Raw genomic sequence first — 13515 nt, forward strand, 5'->3', positions numbered from 1 at the left:
TGATTCCCTTACAGATTAAAAATCTGTCTCAGTCTCGAATTTACTTAATGACCCAGCCTCAACAGTTCTGTCCAGATTCAAAACCATCTGAGAAAAAAAATTCTTCCTTATATCTGTCTTAAATGTGCAATCCCTTATTATGAGATGATAAACTCTGGTCCCTAGATTCTCCTACAAGGGAAACAACCTTTCCGCATCTACCCTGCGAAGCCCTCTAAGAATCATGTATGTTTCAGTGAAGTCATCCTTCATTCTCTTATTTTTCAATGAGTACAGGCCAAATCTGCTCAACTTCTCCTGATAGGATAGTCCCTTCATACCTGGCATCAGCCTAGTGAACCTTCTCTGGACTGCCTCCAATGCCAGTATATCTTTCCGTAGATTAGAGAAGCAAAGCCGTTCGCAGTATTCCAGCTGTGGTCTGACAAGCATCTTGTATAGTTTTAGCAAAACCTGCTTGAACTCCTTCCTTCATCCAGTTTACAGTTTTGCATTTGGTTACTCTGTATTATGTAGTGAACATGCTGAGATATTCAACGATGTCACCAAGATCCAAAATACTGCAGCCTTGCCAGTGGAAGTGATAGTTACTAGGAGAAAAAAATTGTATTTGTACAGCAGACGAGTTAGAGACTCTGACTGGAGCCGGACGTGGCTGAAACTGTATTTGTCCAACAAGCACGGCTTTTGACTGATGAAGTGATTTAACATTAAAATGTACCTAATTATAGACTGCAGTCTGAAATTAAGGCTTCAGTTCATGCCAGAACAAATCCTATTGTGTTCAGATCCATTATAACATGCCACCTCCAAGGTTATTAATTATTGCTTGATTGCAGTGGATAGTTAATCCTGATGGAATTCTGCCAGATCAATTGGATGACCCAATTTTTCCCCACAAAGTGGGATCTGCATGTGTTTTATTTAATACTGTGGGCCTCACTTATTTGCATATTTTTTCATTAACTAATCCTTTTCACATCAAAGTTAAGGGAAGGATTTGTATTTTCCAATTCAAAAGAAAATCCAAGATCCCTGAATAATTATTAGTGTATTTAATCATCTCTAGACCACAGATGATGATACTGTCATGTTTTGTTTTCAGCTGTATTTAATCCTTCTGGGGAAATAATGCATGTTGATGAATGAGCTGGGGTTTGCATGCTTCCCAGTGGCCGTTGAGTCATGAGCCCATGTTGCAGTTGAGTCCCCTCTGGGCTTGTGGTTACCTTTGTTGACTATTATTGTGTGCCTGAATTGTGGCAGATGCCTTGAAAGTAACCCTGTGCACTTTGTGCATTCCCAGCAGACCACTGGACCAGACAGGGAGCTGAACATGCCCCAGGCAGACTCCAGCATGGCAGATACTCTGACATTTGTTTCAATAACATCAACATAGATGGGTCAGCAGCTACATCTTGCATCCAAACGGGCTTTTAACATGGGAAAATGACCCAAAACACTTCGCAGAGGGGAAGCATACACTTAGAGGGTAGCTAAATGCAAGATGAAAGAGGAGTTGTTGCTGAGCCTTTTAATCCAGGTTGGGACTGCAATGTAGTACCAAAGCTTTGCTGCACTGTCAAATGCAAAATGTCAAATTTGAGGCCCCATTTTCCAACTGAAGTGGACATGGAATATTCCACAGCATTATTCAAAGAAAAGCAAGAGAAGTTTGGCCAGTAATCATCCAAAACAGCCAATCTGCTCATGTTCTTTTAGATTCATTCATGGGTATGGGGCTGGCTGACGGGGCCAGCAATTATTGCCCATCACTAATTGCCCCTTGATCTCAGTGGCTTGCTGGGCCTTTCAGAGGATAGTGAAGAGTCAGTCACTTTGCTGTGTGCCTGTTGTCACAAGTAGGCCAGACCAGATAAGGACAGCAGATTTCATTCCCTAAAGCGGGATAACGAACCGTTTTACACCAGTCACCAATGGCTACTTGACTGCCAGTCAGATGGCATTTTTATTTCTGATTTTTGTTTTCAAATTGAACTCAAATTTCACCATCTGCCGCAATGGGACTTGAATCCCTGTCCCTAGAGCATGAACCTGGATTATGTTTTCCTTGGAGAGACAGAGGCTGAGGGGTGACCTTATAGAGATTTATAAAATCATGACATGGATAGGGTGAATAGCCAAGGTCTTTCCCCAAGGTAGGGGAGTCTAAAACTAGTGGGCATAGGTTTAAGGTGAGAGGGGAAAGACTTAAAAGGGACCTGAGGGTCAACTTTTTCACACAGACGGTGGTGCATGTACGGAACGAGCTGCCAGAGGAAGTGGTGGAGGCTGGTACATTCCAACATTTAACAGGTATCTGAATGAGTACATGAATAGAAAGGGTTTGGAGGGATATGAGTTAAATGCTGGCAAATGGGACTAGATTTTTTTAGAATATTTGGTCAGCATGGATGAGTTGGACTGAAGGGTCTGTTTCTGTGCTGTACAGCTCTATGACTGTATGATATAGTGATATTACCACTACACCAGTGCCTCCCTGATTCTGGTTCCTTGATTTGTGCAAATTGGTTGCTGAATTTCTCCAACTTGTAACGGTGAGATCATTTCAAAGGTATTTCATTTGCTGGCATGTGCTTTGGGCCATTCTGATATAATCCTGATTACATTCAAGTTCTTTCTCTTAAAGCAACAGAAGAGCAATAACAACATGATGGTATTAGGTAGGGTCAGGTGAAGTTGTGGAGGGACTTGTTAACTCAAAGTGCATGACCAGCTCTCTGGGGGCAAGAACAGCTTTGGCATGGGGAGGGCACAAGGGGAATGTGGGAGCAGGACATAGTGCGGAGAGCACAGAGGTGTGTACTACACAAATATGGCAATCAAATGCTAAAAATATGAGTCAGTGGCCCTGACCCTAAATCTAATCCAGCAAACCACCAGGCAATGGGATAACTGCCTTGAATACAAGATGACCCCATAAAATCTGGTTCATTTGGGTATCCTGGGTAAACTAGGGTCGGGATTTTAAATTGACTATTTTGGGAGATGTGCAGTGGAAGTCGACAAGGACAAGGATGAATAGAGGTAAAGAATTGATGCAAAATTGAGGTTTTTGGACATAAGGTAGTTTAGATAGTGAAAGGTAAAGTTGCCAGAATCCCACTCTCTAATCAGAAAAAGATGACTGGTGGTAGTTTAAGCTGAGGGCCACAATACCTTAGATGAGGGGGTAAGGCAAGACCTTCATAGTAACCTCAGCCGGTGCAGGAATTGAACACACACCACTGGGGTCACTTGACATAGTAAACTAGCTGTCCAATCAACTGAGCTAACTGGATCCCACATTTCATGCAAATGCAGCTTTAAACATCAATCATGGCCCTACTTGTCTGTCTTTTCTCATGGTACTTAACGAGAGAGAACTCAAGCACATACTAAAAACTGAACGCAGCTCATGAACATGGGAAAAGAAGAGCTCATTAGTATAAAAATTATAGCCATTATTCACAGCTAAAATGCATATAAACCGCTAGGTAATTGTTATTTTAAAAATGGCCACTGCCAATGATTTGAGCCACATCTCCTGCCAGCCATAATGTAGGCTTAATTATTCAGTAATTTATCGTTTGAATATTTCACATAAAATCTGTAGCTTGTGCTGTAAATAGAATAGCCTGAAGTTCGAAATCAAATAAGTGGTGCTGCACTTATGCAATTTTTATGAAGAAATAAAGGATTTGTACCTACGGCCTCAGGGGCTTTGTCACAGATTAATCTACATACATAGGTCTGATTTGAACCCTGCCATCCTAAACAGGTGCAGAGAATGTGGATTAAACTTTGAACATGGATTCAATTGTGATGATGTAGCCCCTGGTAGTCTTAAATATTAGAATTTATCTTTATTGGTCCAGTCATAATGCTTTCACATTAAGGATGTAATGTTGAAAAATGGAGGCTTAAGCTCTTGGCTGCCTGTATCATCTCTTTCTCCCTGCAGTCTCCTTTGAGTAACCCCATCCCCCCACACGCCCCACCACAACAGGACGCATCGCTTAATACCTGTAAGCTTCTCAGAATACAGTTTCTTGTGGTAGGTAGGATTTCAGCAGCCTATCTGGAAATGATGATCATTATTGTCTCATCATCTGTCAGTTTTGTATTAATTATCACAACCCTTAAAGTAACAGAGACCCCTTTGTCCCCCACCGCCACAATCTTTTTTGAGTTATCAGGGTTATACTTCTGACCACAATAACTTGAGAATAATGTCGAGAATAAACCTGCTTAATATGTTCATTAGCCTATCCCACTGTTAGCTATTGTATGTAAAATATACAGACACCCCACACACACACGCACGCACACACACAGACACGCATACACACACAGACGCACACACACTCACATAGTCACACACACACACAAACAGACACACACAGACACACACACTCACACAAACAGACACACACAGACAGACACACACACACACACACAATCACACACAGACACACACATGCACACCCACACCCCCACACATACACACACACGCACACACACACACATGCACACACACACACGCACACACATACATACCCACGCACACACATACATACCCACGCACACACAGACATGCACACTCACACAGACACACACAAACACACATACAGACATGCACAAACACACGCACACACATACACACACACGCACGCACACACACAGGCACATACTCACACACACACACACACAGGTTCATCAACGAGTAATACCAACACTAGGATTCTGGGATTTATTCAAAAATGCTGCAATGCCTAAAGGGGTGTTTTCTCATTTTTCACGTCCCTGCAAAAGGAAATTCTCATTTTCCACTGCAAAGATTTAGAGCCTTCTCTGGAACTCTGCAACTGTAAAGAGGAAACAACATTTTGCACGTGAATAACAGTATCCATTTCAGTTCTTCGACTTTACTTCAGTGAAGGTGGAAACAGTTGTCAAATTGAATCCTGCTGACCCCCACCCTCCATCCCAGGTGAACAGTGAGCTTGCTTGCAGGCATTAGCACATTCAGGCCATTAACTGAATCACCGTTTAGTCCAACTAGCTGGGCCCGCAGTGGAAACTAAGTCCTGCTCACTCCCCCTGCAGATGCAACATTCACATCATTATGTTAATCAGTATCCAAGGGCCCAAACGTACCTTCCAGGTGAAGCAGCACTTCACCTGCACTAGACACAATCTAGTCTAGTGCATTCGCTGCTCACAATGTGGTCTCCTCTACATTGAGGAAACGAAGAATAGACTGGGTGACCGCTTTGCAGAGTATCTACATTCTGCCTGCAAAAAAGACCCTGAGCTTCCAGTTGCCTGCCACTTCAACTCATCACCCTGCTCTCTGGCCAACATCTCTGTCTCTGGCTTGCTGCAGTGTTCCAGCGAAGCTCAGCGCAAGCTGGAAGAACAACACCTCATTTTCCGCTTGGGGACCCTGCAACCCTCCGGACTCAATATCGAGTTCAATAATTTTAGGACCTCAACTCTTCCATGTCCAAGCCCCCACACCCCACACACCAGGCCTTGCTATCACTCTACCCAAGTGTTTTTAATGTACTGTTTTGTGGGAAGTGGACATCACTGGCTGGGTCAGTATTTATTTCCCATCCCTTATTGCCCTTGAACTGAGTTGCTTGCTTGGTTACTTCAGAGGATTATGAGAGCTAACCACATCTAGAGTCACATAGAACCCAGACCAGGTAAAGACTGCACATTTCCCTCTTTCAGGGGCATTAGTGAACCAGAGGGGTTTTCATGGCAATTGATCGTGGTCATATATAGTCACCATTAACCAGCTTTTGATTCCATATTTATGAAGTGAATTCAAATTTCACCATCAGCCATGGTGAGATTTGAACCCATGTCCCCGGGACATTTGTATGGGACACTGGATAGCTAACCCAATGACATTAGTACAACACCACAACTCCCCTAACTAATGTACTTAAGCTTCCACCACAGTTGAGGAACCTCATATCGCATCACTTAACGTTTTCTACATTCAACACCAGTTAACCTGTGGTTTCTGAGGGGCGGTTAACAGTTAGTGGTTATAAACAAGGCTCTCTTTTCATGTCCTCTGGACGTCTGGTTGAAATATCCCAGCGCACATGCCATCAAACCTTTTAAAGGAACTAATGGTTACAATCAAGACAGTTTCAGTCTGGGCTGCAAGCTAAAGCTAGATCAAGGAGATGAAAGACATACTGTTTTTACAGGGCCCTTCACTGTCTGTAGATTTCATTTGGCTGCCATGTCCTATCCTCAGGAGTGACATTAACCCATTGACCTTATGCCAGAGGCCTTCAGGTAAAAATAATTTTCTGAGATCATCAAATTGGGCTGATAACTGAGTGTGTACTTGGGAGATTGGGTTCATTGACAGCATCAATCTTACTAAAATAAAATTTCATCTATCAAGAGCAGATAAATGGAGTTGAGAAGCAGATCAGCTACGAACTAACTGAATGGTGATTTAGGATATAAGGATTACTGACAATGTAAATGCACAGAGGACTTGCCTACTCAGCAGGCTAATGTTGGTGTTGTATACAAGGACAAACAGTGCTTAGCAATATATCTTTTAAAAGTGCTGTGTTTTGCCATGCCTTCCATAAAAATAAACTTTGTTCGACCTTTTCTGCATACATTACAATAAGTTTTGTTTTGGGAAATAGATATTCACCATATTTTCTTTTAGATTTGTACATAATGAAATGATTGCTTCAATCTCTGTGAAAACAAGTAGAAATCAATTGGAACTTCGGCAATTATGTTTCCTGACGTGTCTTGGATAATCGTTGGTACATTTTGGTTTTGAAAAGGCAGATTTTTGTGGCACATGCTGGTCTAGGAATTAATAAGCAAGCTTGACTAAATGTTATTAAAGGTCCTTTTCTTTATTTCACGTGCTATCTATTCTTTGATTCAGTTCCAGGACCTCCTGCGGGAATCAAAGCAGTACCCTCCTCAGCTAGCAGCGTGGTGGTGGCCTGGCTCCCCCCCACCAAGCCAAATGGAATCATTCGCAAATACACCATCTTTTGTTCGAGCCCTGGGTCTGGGCAACCAGTAAGTAGCAACCATCACCTCATTCCCCACCCATTAACATTCAATATTAACAATATGCCCCAAGGACACTGGGAAACTACAAATTTTTTAACCTTCCAGTCAAACTCCAGTCTGGCAAATCCTGTGATTACAGAATAAATATTTACTGGGAAACTTTGTAAGTTTCTGTAGAACTTCAGTCAGTCTTTTCAAGAATCCATTGCTAACTATCTCACTAGTCCTTATTGATGACAGCTGGTCCCTTCATCTTTATATCATTGAAATTCACCATTTAACTATCTCCTCGCTTCCTAAATAGAGCTGATGACTGTTTTGTCAAGTTCAGGCTCTTCAGACAGGCAAAGATTTTTGTACTGCTGAGCAATTCTTCACTCTGTAATGTCCGAGATTGGACAAGACTTGAATAATGTATTCATTCATGTGACAGCTCATCTGTATCACCCTTTGTGCTTCTATTGGGATGCACTGATGGGCTCACTCTGTTCCCCTCCTCTGTCACCCACTAACATCTGTTCTGCCCATTTTTCAGCTTAATTTGGGATTGTTGCTTCGCCCTAATTTGCTTTCTGGTTCTGACCAAACTGCAAAGTTGCCATCCACATATTCTTCCTTCTCTGTATAATATCATTGTGTTAAAATGAAGATCCTTTAAGTAAATTTTCCACTTGATTCTTTCAGACCCATGACCTACATGTTGCAGAACTCTGGAACTTTCCTCTTCCAATCTCCAGATTTTCAAAGAAACTAAAAGTTGGTGTCCCCAATTATTATGTTTCATTTATTTCCTCTTCTGTGGCTCTGTGGGTAGGACCTATGCTTTTAAGTCTGAAAACTATTGGTTCAAGCTCACTCTAGAGACACAAAAGTCCAGACTGATACTCCAGTGCAGTGCTGAGGGAGCACTACACTGTTGACCAAAATGTTAAATCAAGCTCATGTCTGCCCTCTCAGATGATCGTAAAGTATCTTGAGGTGCTCTTTTGAAGAGGAGTTGGGGTGTCATTCCTAATTTCCGAGTCAATATTTACCCCCTCTACCTACATCACTGACAAAAAAAAACAGATTATCTGATCACAGCTGTTTGGGAAAGCTTGCTGTGCTTTTCCACATTGCTCTCTAAAGCATTTTATCAGCGGCGGTGTTTGCTGACCTCAGCAACTGTGCACACTCGCAAAGGAAATGTGCATATAAGTCATGTCAACCCAATAAGTCATGACATACAAGGTAGACAAACAGGAGGCTGGAAGGACACAACAGACAAGGCAACATCTGGAGAAAAGGAGCAGTCAACATTTCAGGTATTACCCTTCTTTGAAGAAGGGTAATACCCGAAATGTTGACTGCTCCTTTCCTCCAGATCCTGCCTGGCCTGCTGTGTCCTTCCAGCCTCCTGTTTGTCTACCTTGGATTCCAACATCTGCAGTTTTTTTTGTCTCTAACCAAGTCATGACATGCAATTTGGTGTCAGCAAACACAACTTTTATCAGCAGTAAATTGCTTTGAGATTAAACTAAATTTGTGAACGGCACTATTTAGATGTAAATCTTTATTGTCTTCCCTGCTGTTCTTAATCCTTGTGTCATGCATTAAGAGCCTTCACCTGGTCTTCCCCAGTGAGTCACAAGCCAACACATTGTTTCTTACTAGGACAGATGCGGCATTGTCTGTAGTTACTTTACTTTACCCATGGCAGAAATATGCAAATCTGCACAACAAATATCAGGAAACTTGAGAATATGCAGCAAAAAAAAGCCACAGAGAAACTTGAGAAGGATTTTGAGTAAATTTGACGCTGGATGATTAAATTGCTAACTATTTCAATGTTATGCTGTCGCATATTCTTGTGCTAATAGTGATGTGGTAATTATCATGAGTTTGTAATTTGCTGTGCCTCGGAATGCATCAGGAGGGTGGTATGGCTGCATGCTCATTTCTCAGTGACTAATCTGTGCTATTTCAACAGCCTGGGCTATCCTCTGTGACCAATGACTGATGTTTCCGAATTTGGGTTGCTGTGTAGCAAGCAGAATCTGGCAACATTCAGCAAGGCACCCTCCTTTGGTGAAGTGCCCTGTCAGAGAGGTTTGCCCAGTTCACATGTGCTGGAAGATGTTAAACAGGGATTGAAGACCTCAACTGCTAGATTCGTCTATCTTTCATAATGTGGCAGTCAAGGGAGTGGGGCAACTAGGCAGTAACACCTGGTTTTGTTCCCCATTCAGCTCAGGGATTATCATGATGCATTTCTGGGGCAACAGCCCATGTCACACCAGGCTGTGGGCCAAGTGCTACAAAAATGCGATTAGAATAGTTAGGTGATTTCGACTGGCACAGGCTCGATGGGCCAAACGGCCTTTTTCTGTGCACTAAATCTCTAAATGACTCTATGACCCATTCAGAGAGTTGACAACCTCCCCAGTGTGAAGTCTTATTTACCACAGTAAAACCTGTTAACAGTGTACTGATAGTAACAAGGTCAGCCGAGTGGACCTCATAGAGTATGAGTTCCCTGATTGGGGCTGTTAATCTGGTCCAATCAGGGAGCCCTGGCTGACAGATAAGGACAGGAGTGTCAGACATCTTGCTCACTCTGAGAGCTGGCTCCAAGGGAGCTGGATCAGTGTCAAGGACTCTCCATGTGCAAGTAAAGGGTAACTTGGTGATGGGATACCAGCCTCTGTGACATTATTTCAAACAGTAGCAATGTACTGTCATCAAGTGTTGGACATGTTTCAAAATCTTTATGGCAGAATTACTAAACATCCACTTTCTGTGGTGCTGTCCAGTGCCTGTACCATCATTGCTGGAGGTACATTAACCTTAAACATCCCCCCATTAACCAATAAAAAGCAAAGTTGTACAGATGCTGGAGATCTGAAATAAAAACAGAAAGTGCTGGAGGAACTCAGCAGATCTGCAGCATCTGTGGAGAGAGAAACAGAATTAACATGTCAAAAGCAATGTGATATTCAGTGGGAGATGCTGGGTGCTGCCTCTATCCTGACACATCAGGGGAGGCCTGTGTGTAGCTTCCCCATGGCTCTTATGTGGACTCAATTAAAGGCCTCCGTCATCCACAGTGGGTGGGGTGAGGTGGTCATTCCTCAGCCACGTAGGGAAAATGGCTGAACCTGTGTTGCCTGAATACTGAAGTGTAACCCATCACTGGTACAAGAAACCACTTAACACCAGTTCTGTTGGAAGATCACCAGACTTGAAACATTAACTCTGCTTGCTCTCCACAGATGCCACCAGATCTCCTGAGTTTCTCTGCCACTTGCTGTTTCTTGTTTCACAGCTCCAGCGTCCGTAGCACTTTCATTTTGTTTTGTTGATTACATTGCCGCTACCTTACTGCAGGATCTGCCATGTTGCCTTTGGGTTGCCAACTTCCAATGGAGGTTTTGTCAAGTGACCACTCAGGTCCTACCCGTGCCCTTCCCTTCTGCCCTCGATCCAGCCTGTGCCTGAACTGCCAACAGAAAGCAAAGGCTCCTCAATGAAGAGGCTTGATTATCAGTCAAACTCAATTTTTTTTAATTCATCCACAGATGTGGGCTTCATTGGCTGAGCCAGCATTTATTGCCCAGAGGGCAGCTGGATGAGTCACATTGCTGTTGGTCTGGTACCACATGTAGGCAGGACAGTCTGGATGGCAGGTTTCCCTCCCTAAAGGACATGAGTGAACCAGATGGGTTTTTCCTGACAATCAACTCATGGTCATCATCAGACTCTTATTTCCAAATTATTATTGAATACAAATTCCACCATCTACTATGGCAGGATTTGAACCCAGATCCTCAGAACATTATCTGGGTCTCTGAATTAACAGTCCAGCAATAACTCTAGGCCATCGCCTCCAACACTTTCCTCACAGCTCCCTTACATCACTGGTATTTCCAAATATATCAGTGAAAGGCTTCAGATAAAAGAACACCCCATTTCAGTTTGTTCAATGCCCCAACGATTTTTCATTCACCAAAAGTGCTCACTGTTGCATCCTGGAAGATAACCGTCAATTCCTGAAGGGTTGACAAGCCTCAGTTGTCTCCCCCAACAAGGATTCAGCTTTGTGGAAAATTGCAGGCCCAAACCCATCACTCATCCTTCGATGGCAGAGAGTACTGTCAAGGGACACCTTTCATACAATCGTTCTGCAACTCATAAGCTCAAGTGAGCTAGGTCTTCAGTCAGGAGCTCGTCAGTCTGGGAAGCAACAGTCACACTGAGTGTTGCAAACTGTGGTGGTCTCTGCTGTGAAAGAATGGTTGGTATCTGTGCATTCGACAATTTATGTCAATCTATCAAATTCTTCCTTTTCCAAGGCATTTGCATTTAAAATTCGATTATGACTGGGGCCAAAAGTGAAAGGGGGTATGGGAGGGAAGGGAAGGGGAGAGGAGTGTTTCTACTGAAAAGTATTGTCCCTAAAATTACAAGTATTGTGCCCAGGGTTATTGTAGATTTTCCTAGGCAGCTTTGACAACACGCCTGCAAATAACAGTATCAGATCCCTATGGTTTTAAACAGCCGCTTTGATGAACAGATTACATCTCCATGACAACGCATGGCTTAGATATTGAAATGAATTTGAAGCAGAGCTTTTGATAAGTAGTAATTTGTAGACCTCCTGTCTCTTTGTCAGTGGAGTGGAGGGCCAAGCTTGCGGATTACTAAAGAACTCAACTGTGGGATTCATTTTGTTCATTTCTGCTGTGGTCTCTTTGTGAACCTGTAACCAAAACTGATGGAATGATAGGCATGTAACTGGCAATCCTCCTAGTCACCATTTCCTCTATCAGACTAATCAGCAAGATATGGCGCTGATCATTTTGATTAAAGTCAATGTACCCCTTGGATGTATTGTGAACCAAGTGGAGGACAGTGCAGAACTTCAAACGGATACAGACATGATAGCGGAATGGAGAGACAAGTGGCAGAGGAAATTTAATGCAGAGAAATATGAACCATTTCATTTTGTCAGGGAGGATACAGAAAGGCAATAAAGGCAAAAACAAACTAAAGATAGAATTCTAAAGGAGGTGCATGAGCAGAAAGACCTGTGTGTATATGTGCTTAAGTCTTTGAACTTGGCAGGACAGGTTGAGAGAGCTGTTAATAAAGCATACCAGATCCTGGCCTTTATCAATAGGGGCACACAGTACAAAAGCAAGGAAGTTCTGTCAAAACCCATTTCAAACACTAGTTTGGCCTCCTCTGGAGTATTGTGTCCAGTCATGGGCGTCACACTCTAAAAGGATGTGAAGGCAATAGAAAGAATGCAGAAAATATTCAAGAGATTGGTTCCAGAAATGAGGAGCTTCAGTTACCTGGAAGGATTACTTAGAGAAGAGGAGATTTGATCGAGGCTGTTCCAAGCTTACAGCACACCAGTCCTGTTTGCACTGTGTCTTTATTGAACTCGCTATCAGATAGCTGCCTGCAGTGTTGTGGCAGAAGTCACATCCAGTAACCAGGAAGCACATTACTACAATAATACTAAACACAGTAATGCCTGTTCTGAAAGAAGAGACATATTGGACTCAACTAACTTTGTTTCTGTTGCCACAGACGCTGTTAGACCTGCTGAGTTTCTCCAGCATTCTCTGTGTTTGTTGCAGTGCATTAGTACAAGTTCCATTCAAACATTCCCCTTTTCTTAAACTACTGCAAATTTGTCTGCACAATCATTTCCACTAAGTTGCCCAAGTTACCGATGATGCAGACTGTTCCCACACATTATTAAAACTGTTTTTCTAGATAGTCCCACGTTGTCAGTCTCTTTACATACATGACATGTATGTGGGTTGACAGTTTTTCCTCTCACCTCGACTGGTGGATTGATGACATCTTCCTAGATGACTGTGCTACATTGTTTACTTAGACACCTGTTTCCTCAAATTGTATGAGTTGTCTCCAGCACATTTTGCTCTCTGACTTTGGCACCAAGTTTCCTCTGTGGTCCTGAAGGCAGACCCTTTCTGTTTCCTGCTGTTTGATTGGCATCCCATTAGTCAATGTGACCTGCGAAACACTGTAGATCTCTTCTGGCATGTTTTGTGTTCTGAGATCAAGCATTTGACCAGCTTCACCCTGAAATGAGTGGCTTCAGCTTTGTGTCCCATATCTGAAATTCCAGGTCTTCAGTACTGTCACTGCATTGGACTCTCAGACTAATTTGTCCGTTCGGTGTGAGCATCATTCTTTCACTGAGCTTCAACTTAACTTGCAAGGGTTTAATTTTTGGATTGCCAGCGGTCTGTGATACTCATAAGGTTACAAGAAGCACCATTGTCTACCTGGCACTTGATGTTTGTTCAATGCTCTTGTTTTGCTGTTTCCAATGCAATAGTTACAAATCATTCTTCCACTTTGGATTTGACAGTGCCAACTCGCCCGAAACGTCAGCCTTCCTGCTCCTCTGATGCT

The 13515-nt window shown here is 42.8% G+C and overlaps 1 protein-coding gene across 1 annotated transcript in view; it reads left to right on the forward strand.

Moving 5' to 3' along the window:
- The window catches only part of LOC109913024 (Down syndrome cell adhesion molecule-like protein 1 homolog), a 554371-nt gene that overhangs the window by 462152 nt on the left and 78704 nt on the right, over positions 1-13515 (forward strand). The window contains exon 21 of the mRNA XM_048615473.1: positions 6947-7086. Within this exon, the coding sequence (XP_048471430.1) occupies positions 6947-7086 (140 nt within the window). The remainder of the gene's footprint in view (positions 1-6946; positions 7087-13515) is intronic.

Source organism: Rhincodon typus, chromosome 32, assembly GCF_021869965.1.
Source record: "Rhincodon typus isolate 14 chromosome 32, sRhiTyp1.1, whole genome shotgun sequence".
Taxonomy (NCBI): Eukaryota; Metazoa; Chordata; class Chondrichthyes; order Orectolobiformes; family Rhincodontidae; genus Rhincodon; species Rhincodon typus.